General features: G+C 50.3%; 3 protein-coding genes and 1 long non-coding RNA gene across 4 annotated transcripts in view; 1 reads left to right on the top strand and 3 right to left on the bottom strand.

The window, feature by feature from the left end:
* Positions 1–112: 112 nt before the first annotated feature.
* Positions 113–4,336, bottom strand: DERL2 (derlin 2). The gene is made up of 7 exons (XM_021550866.3): positions 4,227–4,336; positions 3,798–3,863; positions 3,458–3,531; positions 2,971–3,064; positions 2,339–2,534; positions 1,698–1,788; positions 113–975 (listed from the first exon to the last, which is right to left on the bottom strand). Exons 1-7 carry the CDS (start codon positions 4,317–4,319, stop codon positions 870–872), a joined length of 720 nt encoding a protein of 239 aa, XP_021406541.3. The 5' UTR covers positions 4,320–4,336; the 3' UTR covers positions 113–869.
* Positions 4,337–4,812: 476 nt separating this feature from the next.
* On the top strand, positions 4,813–6,304 carry MIS12 (MIS12 kinetochore complex component). The gene has a single exon (XM_021550943.3). The coding sequence runs from the start codon at positions 4,819–4,821 to the stop codon at positions 5,437–5,439; it is 621 nt and encodes a 206-aa protein (XP_021406618.3). The 5' UTR covers positions 4,813–4,818; the 3' UTR covers positions 5,440–6,304.
* Positions 6,305–7,243: 939 nt separating this feature from the next.
* Positions 7,244–11,829, bottom strand: LOC110482003 (uncharacterized). Its single transcript, XR_013340971.1, has 2 exons — positions 11,276–11,829; positions 7,244–10,489 (listed from the first exon to the last, which is right to left on the bottom strand). It is a non-coding gene; the product is annotated as an uncharacterized LOC110482003 (long non-coding RNA).
* Positions 11,830–13,276: 1,447 nt separating this feature from the next.
* The window catches only part of CAMKK1 (calcium/calmodulin dependent protein kinase kinase 1), a 94,725-nt gene continuing 90,046 nt past the window's right edge, over positions 13,277–17,955 (bottom strand). Inside the window, exon 16 of the mRNA XM_077787489.1 lies at positions 13,277–17,841. Within this exon, the coding sequence (XP_077643615.1) occupies positions 17,769–17,841 (73 nt within the window). The 3' untranslated portion in view covers positions 13,277–17,768. The remainder of the gene's footprint in view (positions 17,842–17,955) is intronic.

Genomic DNA, 17,955 nt, shown 5'->3' with positions numbered 1-17,955 from the left:
ACTTTGGGAAAAGCTGCACTTATCTTTGTCTCTTGAAGGACTTGCTTTTCCCAGCCCCTGCTTCTCCACCTGCTGCCTCAGGACTACAGGATGATACAGAGGATTAACCAAAGAGGTTCCACAAGACATTTTATTCAACTCATCATAATTTTTGAGTCCTGACTCCACATAGGTTTCCTTCTCTAGTGCTGCAGGTCATCCAGTAACAGCAGAGGGCACAGGGGGTGGATTTTGCAGGCACACCTATTTAATTAACCACCAGTCTGAAAAATGGGCACCTGAACACACAGTTCTTGGGGGGAAAAAAAAAACCCTTGGCCTGCAGAACATTTCAAAAATCCAACTGGCAGAGAGAAAAGCTGCATGTTGTGTTCCCTGCAGTTCAAAGATGACTGGAGACAGCAGCACCTCAGATTAAAAAACCTTTTGCCATTGAAATAGTGACTTAGCCTTTCAATCATCTTGCAGTTGTTTTATCCAAGAATAAAAAAAATAGTTAAAACCCAAAAAGTTGAGTTTCTCCCCTGCAAAGTTTCCCATAGAGATTTCATGTATCAAATAACTTGAAAAAAATGCTTTAGAAATCACTTTAAACAAGTACTTGTGTGGCCTTGTTAACTGAAGTTAACAGGAAACAGTTTCCAGTTTTAAATTTTTGGCTCCACTGGATTTAGATGATGTCCAGCACAATGAACACCCTGACTGGGAAGGGTGCTGGGAGTGCCTCGGGTGAGACTGCCATTTCATAAAGTGCTTGTGTTGCAAACCACAGAGCTGTGCGAGCCCTCTGTGTGCTGGGCCGGGAGAGCGGGCGTGGGGCTGGAGCCAGGCCGGGCTCTCCGGGGTCCTGGGCCAGGCGCAGGCTCGGATTATCCCCCGAGGCGCTGCCCCTCTCCCCAGGCAAAGCCCCCCGGCCGCTCCTCTGGCAAGGGGTTGTAGTTGGGGTCATCCTCCGGCGTGTCAAATATTGCTTTCCTGCAAAACACAAAGCACGGGCATCCTTGACACTCAGCCCTCACAGCCCACGCGCTGCACACCGGCCTCCCTCAGGAACTGCTTGCCCAGGCACTGGGATTTATGCTCTCCACTTTGGAGCCACCAGGAAGGAGATCCCAAATCAAGATTGATGGGGTTCATCCTCTGATATTTATGGATAAATATTCTATGCCAGACATCTTCAGTCTTATGATTCTATGAGAAACAACTATCAGAGGTGTTGTGGGAGAGGACCACAGGGGATTAGAGCATCCACACAAGAGGGAACTGAGTGGGAGCACAACTGCTCAATACTATAAACACTGAAGGATTTTGTTTTTTTCCAAAATTGTGACATAAGGATGACTTACAGAAGAAAAAAGCCCATCAAATATCTTACTTGTAGTACCTCAGCCACTGTTCAAACTCAGCAGGGGACACAGCTTTGGTGCCACAAAAAAAGCTGTCAGCAAAGCCTGAGAAGTGTTATCAGATAAACCAAAGGCAAAATCCTTTATAGCTCTTCTCCCAGTTAAGTTGGTTCCCACTTAAACAAATTCCAGCACCTCGTTTGGCAATGCAAGTTCAATAAAAAGCAAGAACAGACACTCCCCAATTCTGTCTCTGCCCAATTCACCAGAAGCTGATGTGATTGAATTGCAAACAGTTTTCCAAACAAGCATTTTTTCCACGTCTCTTCCAAAGCAGACACCAATACTCACAGGACAGATGGTGTTCTCAGGAGCCTTCCACCACCAGGCTGATTGGGAAACACATCTTCTAAGAAAAAATATATATGCCCAACGGCAATGCCTGGTATAGAAAGAAAAGCCAAAAGGTGATTTTTCACTAGGTCTCCTTTACAACTCTCAAATGCTTTACACTAGAGTTTTCAGGAAAACAACATACATTGGTTCTTTCACAGAAAATACAAATACAGTAATACAAAACCTAAGGAAGAAAGCTAACAGCAGGTAAAGAGCTTAACTTATACTATATTATGTTAATATTGAGGAAAGGTCTTATTATTAAAAGTACTGATGTTTTGGCTCTGTTAGAATTGATAAAATAGTAATACAAGCTATTTTATTTCAGTAGACTGATGCTATTTCAGTCAGATGATGCATCAGGGCTGATTCCAAGCAAAAAAAACCAAAACATCAAAAGCTCTTTCCATCCTTTATCACAGCACAAAACATGCTACAATGGCTAGAAATCAGAAAAGCCTAAAATATAAAATAATAAATATATCAGAAGAATTAATATCAAATGTTAGGGCATTTAGCCCTTGGATTTGTCCCCATTTCTGTTTCACATAAAGCATGAGGAGGAACAGATCCTCGAGATTGCTGGCATTGCTCACCCAGGAGATCCACAATGATGGAGTTCCCCAAAAGCAGAGAAAAGCCCATCAAGACCCAGGGCAGGAATGGGGCTTGGAAGATGAGGAGACCGAAGAAGTTCATGCGGACGTAGGGATTCCTGCGGCTCCAGACGTACACCAGCATGATGGTGAACGCCTGCCCCAGGAACACCAGGTTCACAAACAGCCCAAAAAGCTGCCATGGCTCGCTAAGGAAACACTTGTGAGGTCAGGAATTTCACAGCTTAATTCCTAATCCTGTGTCTTCCACACAGCTGGTAAATCTGCTTTCCCTGGTGCGAGTACATCAAACTACCGTCCATCAAATCCAAAGCTGCAGCGGGATTTGGGGTACCTGCAGCACGGATCATCTCATTAAAGCAGAATTTAATTCTTCACAGACAACCCGAGCACGATCCCACACCTGAACAGTCCCCTGATAACCTCATCAAGCAGAAAAAAGACCCTGAAAAACCAGCAACAATCCCAAAATATTCAAAACCACCCTAACAAATATCCCTACTCCTTGTGCAACAAACTATACTAAGGTAACAGTAACAACGTGGTTCCAGTTCTCCTTCACACATCTGTAGCTTTACTAAAGGAGCTTGGAATTAAAACAGAAAGGATACAGTCATTAAAAGTCCTCCAAAAAGGAACATAAATACAAAATCTGCCGTGCGACCCCGGAAAGAGCCTTCCTCGAGCATGCGGCAGTAGCGGTATCTGAGGCCACAGGTCAGGAAAACTCCATTGCAAGTGAGTTTAGAGACAGATCCAAGCAGAAAATGATTCAATTCTACATCACCTTCAAAGTGTTTTATCCATTTACTGCATCACTTGGCTCTTTCTGGATACTTCAGCAGAGAGGGTGACCCGGGAGACAAAAAAGTTACCTGGAATTTTCTCCTGCACCAGGTGAGCACCAACCTGAAGGATCAGGCTTGTACAAATTCTTAACACCAAAAACATAATTGTCAAAATTCTTGAAGCCCATTCGTGATACCAGTGAAGCTGGCATTGCTGAATTCTCAGGAATTCAACCTTTCCTGTGTGCAGCATTCCTGCACTCTGGAACTCTGCTTGCCAAGGGAACCAACACAACTTGGTGAAGGATACAAAAAGATCATGTTAAATAAAAAATTAAAGCCAACTGGTCCAAAGAACAAGTAGTTTGTGATTAACCTCCATATCTGGAAATAAGACAAATACAAGGACTTTAAACATGACAGCTTATTTTTATTGTCTAAATAGGAAAGCAAGTAACAACAAAACGGAAATCTCCTTTACAGAAAATGAAATGAAAACCTATTTTAAGGCATAGTGGTCTGCACTCTGGCTGGAATAGCTTTTAAAAAGTGTATTTCTAATACAAGAAGTACACCGTTTTGAGAAGACAAGCACTTAAAAATACTCTACACCACATTTTAAAACCTCCCGTGCTTCAGAACACACTTACTTGAAAGTGCTTAAATATTAACTCAGGGTTGAAATACAGCTGGAAGGGCGTGATAAGTTCTAATTGCTGAAAAAGAAGAGAACATTTTGAAAGGATCGGTACAAGGAATAATAAAAAAAAAAAGTAAGAAGAAAAAACACACATCCAAAACAGCAACCCACTCCTGTGTGTCAAAAAGAGCCCAGCAAGCCCTCAATCAGCACTGAGAGGTTTGTGGCAAGTGGGAGCCTCAATACAACAGCCCTGTAGCGCTGCTGTTACCGATTCGTGCTTTGCAGCTTCCCGGGGCTGCTCCCTCCCTCAGGGCTCCTCGCGGCCCCTCACCGAGCCCCGAGCGGGGGCGGTGCCTCAGGGCTCCCCTTCCACGGCGGCCCCGCGCCCGCCCCGCTCCCGCCCCCGGCGCGGCTCCCCCCCGCGGCCCGCACTGACCACGGCGGCGGTGGTGAGCACGCAGGCCGTGGTGTAGGCCCGGGTCACGGGCGGCACCTGCAGGTACTCCTGCCGGAACGTCTGGTACGCCATCTTGGCGGCCCGGCCCCGCCCCGCGCCCCGCGCTCCCATTGGCTGAGCAGCACCGCCCTCCCTCCGCTCTGCGCTCTCATTGGCCGAATACCCAGCTCCCGGCCTCCGCTCCGCGCTCCTATTGGTCGTCCTGCAGTGACAGCCCACCACCTCTCGCTGTCATTGGCCGAGAGGCCAGCGGGCGCGAGGGACGGAGCGCTCGGTGATTGGGCAGGTGCGTGGCCTGGCGGGCGCTGATTGGCTGCGGGCGGGGCGACCCTGAGGCGGAGTTGGAGCGAGGCGGGAAAAGCGCGGCGGCACCGCCGGGCCTCAGAACCGGCCTCGGGCCGGGAGCAGCGGCAGCAGCATCATCATCATCATCATCATGAGCAGCATTGGGAGCGGCGAGAGCGGTATGGGCGAGAGCGGCAGCAGCGGCCCCGCCGCCTCGGGTAACGCCGGGGAGCCCTGCGAGACCCGTCTCCCCCTCGCGGCCCTCCCGCCCCGGCCCCCCGCCGCCATGTCGGTGGATCCCATGACCTACGAGGCGCAGTTCTTCGGGTTCACGCCGCAGACCTGCATGCTGCGCATCTACATCGCCTTCCAGGACTACCTCTTCGAAATGCTGCAGGTGGTGGAGGGCGTGATGCTGAAGAAGTTCGAAGGCAAAATCAGCCCTTCGCAGATCCGGAAATGCACCGAGAAATTCCTGCTCTTCATGAAGGAGCACTTCGATAAGCTGTTCACCAAAATGGAAGAAGTGCTGCTGCAGCTGGTGCTGAACATCCCCAAGAACGTGCTGCTGCCCGAGGACAGGGTGCAGGAGCAGTACCGCTGCAGCGAGGAGGAGTTCCAGGCGCTGCAGGACGAGGTGCGGCAGCTGCAGGAGCAGTACAGGGCGGAGGTGGCCATGGAGCAGGCGCTGCTAGCCGAGCTGGAGGAGCAGAAGATTGTCAAGGCCGAGCTGGAGAAGACTTTGCAGTGCTTTGATGAGCTTGAGAACATCTGCCGGCAGTACGGGATCGGCAACTTCAAGGAAAGCCTTGCCCTCCTGACACAGAGCTCTAAGAAATTGCAGGAGGTGCTGAAAGACGTTGAGGAGAAGAGCAAAAAATTGAAGCTGGATGATCAGTTAATGTAAGGGAAATTCGGAGAAGGTAGCAGATGCCATAGACACAGCTTGCTTAAAATAACCGGGTCTGATCTTCCCCTTAGTCTGCTCACCCTGCAAGGATTTGGTCTAAAAGCTGTTGAACTGTGCCAGTTTGCACCTCCCTGAGGCAGGAAGGGGAGAAAGCCTGTAAAATGTAACTCAGATTGTTAACTTCCTAAGTTTTGGGCCGGCTAAGAGTTTGAAAACACTGAATGTTATCTTTGAACACAATGTAAGACTTGTAGGAATGTGTAGGTGGTTTCCAGCCTGAGGTCAGTGAGGCCCCGGGGACTTTGCCGGTGGCCAGGGAACTGCCTGGATGTGAAATGCAGGGAGAAGGATGACACTGATGCTGTCTACAAGGTTCTGATGAGATCTGTTGGCATCAAACCAAATTTCAGCTCAGTTTCTGGAATCTGGGGGTTCCTCACCACTCTGCCTGTGCTTGTGTTTCTGTCAGCCCGGAACAGAAGCCACTGGAGGAAATGAGTAATTCCATCACGTTGTCCTACTTCACCTTATGTTGCTTTATGTATATATTTGTTTGGGGTTTTTTTGGTTGCCCAGTGTCCCTTTTCTACTAAACAAAGTTTCTTTTATTAACATTTAATCAGATTTTCAAGTGAAAATGTTATGAATATTGATAAGCTGTTGTGTCTGAATTAAACTTATTCTCTCTGTGCTTAATTCAAAATCCCTGACACTTTCCACATCAGTTTTTTAATCTCCTGTTTAGTCCTATCATTAAATATCAATATTAATTCTACTTTACTAGCATAGAGGTTTAAAAGTCATTAACCCGGTGAATCACTTAGAGGTTATTTCAATAAAAAAGTGTATTGAAAACATGAAACGCAGTTTGGAATTCTTTCTTCCCTGAATTGAGAAGAGTGAAAAGTGTCACTTGGCAGCAGAGGGCAGCAGCAGCCCGGCCCAGGGATCTGCTCCACGGGAGGTTGGTCTGTTTTTCCAACTCAGTGTAACTTTCCTAGACATCAAAACTTATCGTGTTTCCTCAGGTGAATCAGTTGTTTTATTCTCTGTAAACAGGAGACACTTTTCCTGGGTGTTCTGTGCCCAGAGTGACCACACACAATATGAGGAAAACACGGACTGGTAGAAAGCTGCACCCTACTGACTTTGTATACCCCAACACTATTTTCCTTCAAAAATGAATTATTCCCATGTTCACAGGTTTTTCCTCTCCCAGGCAGACAGAGACAATTTCACTGCCAGGCTGGAGTGGTGGGTGGGGGGAATGCTGGGCACAGTGGTTGTACTGGGCTGTGCCCGGCCCACTCCCTGACCCCTTGATGTCCTGCTGTGTCCCCAGCCAGGGAAATGTGTCCACAGCTAAATCTGGGATTGAGCATCCCAGCCTCCTGCTGTAGATTTAACCCATGCTGGCCTTGGGCCCTCCTGTGATCATCCCTTCCCTCCTGCTCTCAGAAATGCCATCCTCCCACACACTGCAGTCACCATAATCAAATATTTTATAATAAATTATCTCTGATGTTCCTTGGGCAGGGAACTGTGGCAGCTCACAGAATCATGGAATTCCTTGGGCTGGAAAAGCCCTCTGGGCATCAATCCCAGCGGTTCCCCCAGCTCTGCCACGGCCAGCACTCAGCACATCCTGGAGTGCCACATCCACAGCAGCTGGATCCAGTGGCTTGGTGAGTAGGGTAGCACCAGGCTAATGCAGGAGCAGGACCTGGAACTGGCTTGGAAAGGAAGGGGGAGTATTGTTAATGCAGGCAAATCCAATGGGAAGAAATGATGTCTGACTCAATTCAGAAGGGTGAATTATTTCTTTATTATAACTATGCTAAAATACATCAATATGCTATATAAAAGGAGGACACTAAAACTACATACTACTTTCTCTGACTCTAACACAACTCGTGACCCTCTCTGAGTCCAGCCCCAGGTGAGTTGGATTGGCCATCAGGCTCAAACAATCCTCACCAGAACCCAACCAAGTAATCACCACAGGTAAACAATTCTCCAAACACATTCCACATGGGAAAAACAAAGAGCAGAAATAAAAAATGTTCTCTCTTTCATTTCTCTCTGTGCACCTCTGAAAAACCCTGAAAGGGAGAGAAATGTGCTTGCCACAGGGGAGAACTTCCAGATGGATGATTTTAATGCTCATTTTCTCCCAGTACTTGCATGGAGCAGGAATATTCAGAGCCCCAGGCTGGGAGTGAGCTACCTCATAATACTCAATGTAAAAGCTGTAACCAGCTGTTGGTAAAACATTTCCAAGAGCCTATTTCAGGAGAAAGAGCCTTGATGTCAAGCACCTGGTGCAAGGAACACCCCAGCAGCAGAGCTGAGGTCTGAGGGGAACAAAGCCACTGGTTTTCCTGCCAGGATAATGCCCTCCTGCTCTGGAACACAGGAGGGGCCCTGAGGATCCATGGGGCTGAGGATGTCCTGGCAGCTGGATGCTCCATCAGATAGAGAATGGCTTCAAGCCCCTCTACAGTTCCTGAGACTATCAGACTTCCAACAAAACTCACCCCTGGGAATAAAAGCATGACCTGGCTGTGAGGAGGAAGAGTGCAGCTGGATTTGCAGGCCTTGTGCATGGAGAGGGGTCAGGTAAAGTAGGGAAGGCGCTGGCTCTGTGTCCCAGGGTTTGCCCTGCAAACCCCTAGGGCTGCAGTTCCCTGTATAAGGAGAAAACAGAACATTTAAATTAAGAAAATTTTGGCAGAATTCACAGGCAGTTGGAGTGGTGTAGCCCTCCTTGACTTACATGCTGAATAATGGTGTAATTAGCAGCCGTTAATGAACCCACACCATGGTGTAATTAACAGCTGTTAATGAACCCACACCTGGCAAAATGCCGGGGGAGGAGGGGGCTACCATATGCCTCCTCATTAAAAGCATTAATTACAGGCAGGAAATGCTGGTGGAAGCCACAAGCTTTAATCACTTCACCTCAACCTGAGGGTGGGTCAGCTCCTGCCTTTGCTGTCCCAAGGTGGCTCAGGGCTCCCATCCCTGTCCACATCCCACAGCAAGGCTGAAGGGACCAACAGGGCAGGGGAAAAGATACCTTTGCATTCTGAAAATGAAACACACCCTTCGGTGGCAAAAAAAAATTCTTCCAAAGGGAGTTTTGCTGGCAAAAACTGAGCAAGTTTTTTTTGGGTTTTTTTTTTTTTTTTCCCCAAATTAAAACAACCCTGTGGAAACTCCAAATAAAAAATAATAGAGATGGACAGAGAGAGAGCCAGGCACTGTGAGTTATTCCAGCTGGTGAGTGCATCCCATTTTATGGGATGGGAATGAACATTCTGAGTGCTCACTGGGATTTCTGGAGAGCTGCCCCATGATGCCTCCCCTGCACCCCAGCCCTGGCAATAAAACAAATGGGGCATGGAAAATGGGCATTCAGCTCCCATTAGTGGCTAAACATTGATTTACTCAAGCAAAGAAACTCCGTCAGGGCTTGACTACTGGTGGCTCCTGGCCGTGTTTGTGGGACATCCCTGGAAACTGTTAGAAAAGAACATGGTAAATGACTTTTTCCTACTCAAGAAGAAAATGGAAAACCTGAAAATGTCTGGCAACAAACGAATCACTTCCATGTATGAGATTCTTTTTCCCCCCTAATTAAACCACGGGGGAGAGGGAATATAATTTATAAAGGTTCTGCTGGAGGGAGGCCTTGGAGACAGCTGTGCTTGGTGTGGAGCAGCATGGACAACAATAAAGAGTGAAGTTTATGATTCTCCTTTGCTGGGGACTGGAAAAACTATGTCACTCACACAGCTCTGCATGGCTTTGGCTGCTTCCCTGGCTGTTCATCCTGCTCTGCATCCATCTCACCCCTGCTGCAGCTGGGTTTGGGTTGGAAGGGACCTTAAAGATTATCTATTGCTTGCCATGAGCAGAGACTAGACTAGGTTGGGACAAAATCATTGTAGGAATTAAATTTCAGCTTGAAGAGGAATAAAAAAAAATAAACAAACTAAGGAAAAAAACTAGAAAAATAACATTGAGGCAAGATGGAGCCTTTGGAGGTCAATCCCCTGGATGGATCCTGCCAGGTAGTGGTGCCCCAAAACTGAACACTTTGAACCCTCTGCTTGGTGTCTTTGTAGCTCTGATTAATTTTGTCCCCTGCCCACAGCCTCTTCCTGGGCAGCCCTGCCTCCCAGTGCTGGGCTACTGGGGATTCCATTACCCCTAGGGATTCCATTCCTGATTTCCCTAAAGAAAGGGAATTCTCCTGCTGCTTTGTTTGCTTATCCTTCCTAGGCTCTTATTACTCCCACTTACACAATTCAGAATATTATTCCCTCCTGTCACCTTAATTTCTAATAATTAGTATTTGGTGTAACACTACAGCAGACAGCAGCTCTTAATGAATATTATAATAAGCACTAAATTATAATTTACTGCTCTAGAAATCCATTTTGATACATAGCCCACTTACAAGAAAATTAGGGGGAGTAGCTTTCAGGCCATTTACCTGGTTGGATCCAACTCCAAATTGAGTCTCCAGCAAGATTCTAAATGACCATGAGCTCCAGGGGCATTCAGTGGCCTGGGACACATCACTGACCATGTCAGGGCTGGATGTGCCATGGTGGCAGTGACATGACCTCACCAGGACACTGCATTCACAGGGAACCAGCAATTATCTGCTCTCAGTATTTTATTTACTCCCTGACAAAATGCTGGGGTATGAATCCATCTGGAGAGGGCAACAGCATCAATCCAGGAAGAGTGCTTGTGCTGTAAGGAACCTTGATGTCCCTGTTTCCAACCTCAGCCTCTGCTGGTCCCTCTGATGGAGCTGTTTTCCTTCCATTTGTGGTGGTGGTTGCCAGGAATTTATTCATCCATCAATTAACAGGTAGGTTTGGCATTGGCAGCTATTGGGGCCCATTGTATGTTTGAGCAGAACACAGAGACCCAGAATGGTTTGGGTTGGGAGGGATTTTAAGTTTATCTCATTTTACCCCCTGCCAGGGACAGCTTCCACAATCCCAGGATGCTCCAAGCCCTATCCAACCTGTAACACAGAAGCAGTGAAGGATAATTTCTTTGAGGTATTTATGAAGCAATATGAGAAAACAAATAAAAGAAAATAAAAAAAGAGAAAAAATTAAAAAGGCTGTCTGCAGAAGCTGCTCATCCCTGAGGATGCAGATGGTCAGGAAATGCCTGGAAGTAAAAAAGAGAGCCCAGCTCTCTGCAAGAAGATCTTCCCAGAGGCAAGTGTCCTGGAACTGCCGGCTCCCAGGATGCTGTGGCCAAAGTTAAGGAAAAATACATACTATTACAGGGATATTACATTTACAATAATAGACCCTCTTCAACCCTTCCCCTAAAGGGCAGGAGGATGGAGACTCCCGAGCCACCTGGAAGGGGAGAGTGGACAAAGTTTCCCTGGCTCCCATAGGGCAGATGAATCTGTCTGGAGGAATGGCACCAAAAGCTTGACAAAGGCTGAATTTTGGAACACTCTGATTAACCCTTTTCCCAAGAGGTTTCTTTAGCAAACAAGGACCAGACTGGATACGTTGACCAGTCTGTCAAGCTGAGGGGTCGGGCCTGGCTTTTGCTTTTTCAAATTTTCTTCACAAGTGACTCTTTGGGAAAACAAGTATCAGCCAAAGCCTTCGTGTGCTGTGAAGTGGGATTCCTGCCGATTTTATTTTGTTCCGTCCGCGGGGGCGGGGTAAAGGGGGGAGCTGTTCGAGGGGTCTCCGTCCCTCTCGCCCTGGGGGATGCTCGGGAGGGACGTGTCCCCGTCCCTCTCATTCTGCAGGATCGGGGGTTTCTCGAGCCTCCTTACTTTCGCAAGGCCGGCGGTGACCTCGGTCCCCATCCGCTTTTGGGGGAGCCCTCTGCGCCTGTCGCCCTCCGATATGGGGGGAGCTGGGACCGTGTCAGAGCCCCTCCGACTGGGGGGGACAGGGGGCAGCTGCTGTCCCCTTTCCGCTTGGAGGGGCCGGCGCGGGCTCGCTGTGGCCCCGCGATTTAGGGAGCGCTGGCTCCACCGCCTCCCGCGCTGCGGGGCCAGGGCGGGCGTTCCCTCTGCGCTCCTCCGATGCGGACGGGCCCGCGCCTGCCGCCGCCCTCGCAGCCCCCGGCCGTTCTGCCTACTTGCCTTGGGCCGGCCGGGAGCGCTCTCCGTCCTTCTTCGGTGTGTGGGGGCCGGCATTCTCTCTGTCTCTCTTCGCTTTGTGGGGGCCGGCACCTTGTGCCCCTCCGATCTGGGGGCGAGGGACACGGCGGGGCCGGCGCAGGGGACCGCGGGCGGCCAGAATGGGGGCTCCCGCTTCCCCCTCAAACACGGCGCACAGCCTCCGCAGCCCCGCGAGGCACAGCCGGCCCCGAGGCTGCGGCGTGGCTGCCGCGGCCCGCACAGCCCGCCCGGCGGAACCGCTCGCCGCGGCCCGCACCGCCCGGCCGGGCCGAGCCGCTCTTCACGGCTCGCACCGCTCCCCACGGCCGCCGAGGGATAACTAAGCCATGCTGGCCCGCGGCGCTTTATATGCCGTCTTAAGCCCCGCCCCCTCACCCACAGCCAATAGAAGCTCAAAATGTCACAATGGGGGCCGGAGCAAAGAGTGGCGGTCTTTGTGATGATCCAGCGATGCAGGAGGCGGGGTCGCGACGCCAACGGGCGACGTGATTGGTCGACAGCCAGAGTGCTCTGTGATGGGCGGAGCCCGGGCGCAAGAGAGCGATCTGATTGGCCGGGAGGCGGGGCGCTCTGTGACGGACAGGCAGTGGGCGTGGCCCACAGCGCGGGGGCGGGGCCAGAGCCGGCCGGGCTTTGGGCGGCGATCGGGGCTCAGGCCGGGCTTAGAGCCGGGTTTAGAGCCAGCCCTGGCCTTAGGGCTAAGGGAACCTTGAGTTTAGAGCCGGGTTTAGAGCCAGCCCTGGCCTTAGGGCTAAGGGAACCTTGAGTTTAGAGCCGGGTTTAGAGCCAGCCCTGGTTTAGGGCTAAGGGAACCTTGAGTTTAGAGCCGGGTTTAGAGCCAGCCCTGGCCTTAGGGCTAAGGGAGCCTTGAGCCGGGCTTAGAACCGGCCGTGGCTTTAGGGCTAAGGGAACCTTGAGCTTAGAGCCGGGCTCAGAGCCGGCCCTGGCCTTAGGGCTAAGGGAACCTTGAGCCGGGCTTAGAGCCGGCCCTGGCTTTAGGGCTAAGGGAGCCTTGAGCTTTGAGCCGGGTTTAGAGCCAGCCCTGGCCTTAGGGCTAAGGGAGCCTTGAGCCGGGCTCAGAGCCGGCCCTGGCCTTAGGGCTAAAGGGAGCCTTGAGCTGGGCTTAGAGCCGGCCCTGGCCTTAGGGCTAAGGGAGCCTTGAGCCGGGCTTAGAGCCGGCCCTGGCTTTAGGGCTAAGGGAACCTTGAGCTTAGAGCCGGGCTCAGAGCCGGCCCTGGCCTTAGGGCTAAAGGGAGCCTTGAGCTTTGAGCCGGGCTTAGAGCCGGCCCTGACCTTAAGGCTAAGGGAGCCTTGAGCCGGGCTTAGAGCCGGCCCTGGCCTTAGGGCTAAAGGGAGCCTTGAGCTTTGAGCCGGGCTTAGAGCCGGCCCTGACCTTAAGGCTAAGGGAGCCTTGAGCCGGGCTTAGAGCCGGCCCTGGCCTTAGGGCTAAGGGAGCGTTGAGCTTAGAGGCGGGTTTAGAGCCGGCCCTGGCTTTAGGGCTAAGGGAGCCTTGAGCTTAGAGCTGGGCTCAGGCTCAGGGCTGTGACTGGGGCTGTCCCAGCCTTAGTCCCAGAACGGGGCTGGCCTTAGGGCAGCACTGGAGGCTGCGCCTGGCAGCTGCCTTAGGAACTGCACTTCCAGCCTGGGTCGTCTCTGTGGAATTTATTGTCATTTTCTCATCAGTTCTACAGTACAAAAGCATGCAAAAAATAGCCTCTCTCTTCATGGTACATATTTACAGTGCAACAGCCACATGCTGTCACAGTACTGAGTGCATTTACATCATGCTGGAATCATAGCAGAGCACATACAGGGGCAGAGGTTCAACTTCCAGTGCAACAAGAGACAGAAATACCAACAGAACAGGCCTAGAAATCAGAAAGAGCAGCAAAATTACAGCACAGAGGATCTGCATTGTACCCTCAGGAGTTGCAATTCACATTTTCTTGAATTTACACCGCTTTTTGGGAGCACTTGGATGGCTTGTGGATACTGACAGAGGGTCTGGGCTCTGCCAGCAGCAGCTCTGAGTGTACATGGCTTTTCTCCAGGAAGGGAAGGAGCAGGGCAGTGACTGAGGAGCTGCTTTCCTTCCCTCATCCCATGGGAGGCTGCATTCTCAGCAACAGGGTCATGGCGTGATGCGGGTTAATTCAGCCTGGGAGGGACTTGAGCTGAGCATGGACTTGTGTAGAAGGATCTGGGCCAGAAAGGAATGCCTTGCACTGCTCTGCTCAGCAAACTCCACTACAAACCTTTGGCACCTCATCCAGGTTGCATTTCCATACAAAACCTCCACTCTGCTTTCCAGCCTCCAGAGCAGAGGTGCTTGGGCTCTCAGTGGCATCCCCCAGCACAGCCCTCCTGCCTTGGGAAATTCAGAGCAGAGAATCCCTGTCCCTGGGGGAGCCTGGGCCTCTCAGGGGCTGGGACAAAGCCTTGGGCTGGTGGGACAAAGCTCATGGGGTCCTGGGCAAGATGGGAGGGAAAGCACTGAGCTGGGGAAGGCAAACAAGCTCCCAGCCACACACCACAAACGCAGAAATTCCCCCATGGCAGCGCTGCCGAAGGCTTCAGGACAGAGTTGTGCTGAAGGAACATGAAATTTCTCCCAGCAGCTCCTCCTTGCAAGTCTGGCAATAAATCAGGAATGAAATTGCACCCTGGGAGTTGTTTTATGGAGCCGCTGTTTGTTTTGCGTGGAGCAGCTACCCTGTCCCTTGTCAGGCTCCCTCTGGCTGGAGCCCTACACAAAGTCAGCTTTCCCACCAGCTGCCCTGATGCTGAAACCTCATCTGCTTGCAGCTGTGACAGTGACAGCAGCACATTCCTGCCCAAAGGGTTAAAGACACGGACTGTGCATTCCTCAGTGGAGCACACAAGAGACTTGACCAGGATTTTTACCTAGCACTACCCCCCAAAACCAAAAGCCTAGAGCCATTTATTGAGCAAGACAAATCCACCTCCTGAAGATCAAAGAGATGTGCTGTTCCTCCAAATGAGAAATTTCTTTCAAGAAAATCATCCTCAGCCTGGAAGAGTCTGGAAAACTTGACCAGATGCAATGGTGATGGGAAAAAGGAGCCCTCCTGGTGACTCCAAGCCCAGCTGACCCAGGCCAGAGCATCCCAGTGCTCCAGGAACAGCAGAGAGAAGGATTTGGAGGGGAAAAACACAGCACACACCAAAGCACGAATGTGCCACACCTGCTCTGCAGAGCCCACACTGAACCCCATCTCCTCCATCACAGAGAGGAGCAGACAAATATTTACCCATCCAGCTAAAGAGAATGATTTTACTCAAGAGCTAAAAGCACTGCCTTGCCTGGGATGTTTATTCTCAAATAAATCCCCTCTCTTCAGTCTCTTCCTTTCTTCAGAGCAGAACCAGTTGCCCTGAGCTGCTCTAACATACACATAAACAAGCAAGGATTTCATTGCAGCTGAGTGAGTAGAGCCTGGCTTTGCCTATCTGAGCATTTCTCCTGCTGCCAGGGCACATTTTTCATCTCATTTCATGCAGGTTTTCAGGTTGCTGTTTGTGACACGATAGGGGTGATCTCTGGGCTAGAAAGGAAAGCCTGTTGGCAGATTTGCTGAAGAAACAAGGTGTGACACCAGCTCAGAGCTCGAGGGCTTGGTTCTTGCACCTGTGGGAACAGCTCCAGAAGGATTTCTTGTAGCTCAAAGGGCAAATATTTCTAAGTATATTTTGAGATAATAATAAAAAACACCCATTCCTCTCCAAAACTGAAGTGATGAATTGAGGTACCATTAAAGGAACAGGATATGGAGCTCATTTATAACTCATCATTTGTTTGGTTGCATTAATTGAGGCTGAGAACAGCTTTCCTGCAGCCTTCCCCACCAGCTCCCAACCCCTTGGGCATCACTAAAATAACCCCAGCTGCCTGGGTTATCAAATTATTCTTGCCACGGATTAAAAACACAGTAACTAACCCCATGTTTGCATTCATAGAGCTCTTTGAGCACAACCCAGGTATTGCTTAGACTTCAGAAGTGATGAGGATTACCAGAACTCCCTTTTCTGCCTAGGATAGGGCACATTCCTGAGATGTGTCTGTGCTCCAAGGTCACTCCCTGGCTCTGTCCTGGGGACACCAGTTGGAGAAAGATTTTTCCACAAACTGGAGGACAGTTTTCCCAGCTTGGCCCCTGGTTTGCAGCAGGAGCAGGTGGCACCACAGCACAGATCAGTTTGTATCCACAGACTGTCCCTTCCACAGGCAGCAGTTCCACCTGGACAATCTTTCCCATTTGCAGAATCCCCTGTGCTTTCAGACCTTTCACTTCATACCTCTGGGCACCTAAATCCTCATTACAAAGCAGCAGGATCCAAGCAGAAAGTCCCGTGTCCCAGGCTGGGGGAAGGATCAGGGCATCCTCCTGGTGCTCAGAGGATGCTGAGCTCACAGCTGATGAAGACACCAAAAACCAGGCAGGATTTAGCACCTGGAAGCAGCAGTGCAGAGCTCAGCTCCACAGCAGCAACCTTTACAGGATCCAACACCAGCTGTCAGCATTAAAGGTCTCCATTCAATAGAGAAGCTGCATGTTATTTCCCATTTTGCCAATATTTACAGGTGAGATGCATCCCAATGAGGTGGCTGAGGATGAGTGAGGGCAGGTGACAGGCTGGGGACAGACAGAAGGCACCAACAGCAAAGCCCAGCTGTAAAATGTTAGGAACCATCAAACGAGGTTGCAGCAAACAGAACAGGAGCACCAGGATGCACCAGGCACTACCAACGACCCTTGTACATGTGTCCCCCTGCACAAAAAATGAGGGAACAAAGTCCCAAGTCCTCAGGATTAGCCTAAAAACAGACACTAAGGTGATTATGTAGGAACCAAATTTAATCATGTCCTTTCTCGAAGTGCTATAAAATAAGATTCCAATCCCACTGGCTTCCCAGGGGCATGCTCAGAGACCCCATAAGGCTCAAGGGAAAATAATTACATATATTTTGACAGATGGATATCACTGGTTTTTACTCTCTGAATGGAAGAATGACATTCCTGATAATCCACAGTCTGTACAGTCAACAGCCACAAAAATGGCTGTATTTGCTTTTTTGTATTTACCTTTTTAAGTGCAATCTCTTACCAGTTGTCAAACGATTGAGATGAAGCTTCTAACCCCAAGTTTAGAAGCAATCAATGGAAAAAATAGCAGCAACAGCACATGCATAAAAACCAGAGTCTTAAAATTAAAAGTTAAAGCCTTTAAAAAAAATAAAAATCAAAAGATCAAGCTGTGAACTTGTGCTCTGTAGCTTTCTAAAAACCCTCCACCAACATTTTCCATCCTAGGAACCTCTCCCAGTTTGGGTCATTTTTATGAAAATAAAGTTTAAAAGCATCAGGTACACAAGAGATAAGTGAAGAGAAGGAAATGAAATAAAACAAATCCCAAACCTGCCACTCTTTTCAGCTGGGGAACATGGTCCATGGGTGCAGGATGGGGTGCAGCTGCTGGGGTGCATTCCCAGCCCTGGCAGACGTGCTTGGAGCACTGAGCTGTTGTGTGTAGCAGCATATCCCCAAGCTCCAGGGCTCTGTGACATTCCAGGGCTCACGGCACAGCCAGGGAATCTCCTGTAACTCCTCTGCTTTACAGCTCTGCCCTAAAGCCACGGCTGGGGGCAGGACTGACACTGTGCAAAACTGAGGGATGGGAGGAAAAGGGAAGAAAGAGAAACACAAACACAGGGAGGGACGATGTCCATCCAACAGCGGGATCTCCTCCTCATTCAGCTGATATCCATTTTGCCTTCATCTCCACGCCAGGAGCAGGACTCCTGACGTACACAAGTGCATTAAATAAAACAGCTGCCCTCCCATATAAAGCCCATCTTGTAACACCATTTTCCCCCCTGATGCTTGAAGTAGAGAATGCAGCAACACAAGGAGAAAGTCTGTGGGGGGAAGATGACCCTTGAGAGGAGCAGGCCGAGGCGCTCGGCTGCAGCGAGGCGCGCATGGACGAGCTCATGGCTGGAGCTGCTCCCGTCCTCCTGCCCGGCTCGTGGGGCTGCCCGCCATCGTGCTGGGCTCAGGCTGGCTCCGTGCTGGGCGCTGAGGGCAGTGAGGGCGCTGAGGGCAGCCGCCGCTGCCCCTCAGGCCGCGGCCTCGTCCTCGCACACGTCGGGCAGCTCCGGGTCCCTGGCGGCTTCTCTGCTGCCCTGTGTTCTGCCGGGAGACAAAGACAACGTGGGCACGCAGCGAGGCAGGGGGGTTTATGAAATGAACAGGGCTTGTGCCTTTATTAATGTTCAGCTCTTTATTAAAAAGATCAGCTCGGCA

Source organism: Lonchura striata, chromosome 20 (genome assembly GCF_046129695.1).
Source record: "Lonchura striata isolate bLonStr1 chromosome 20, bLonStr1.mat, whole genome shotgun sequence".
Taxonomy (NCBI): Eukaryota; Metazoa; Chordata; class Aves; order Passeriformes; family Estrildidae; genus Lonchura; species Lonchura striata.
The sequence above is the reverse complement of the archived record's forward strand: the minus strand, read 5'-3'. Positions and strand labels throughout refer to the sequence as shown.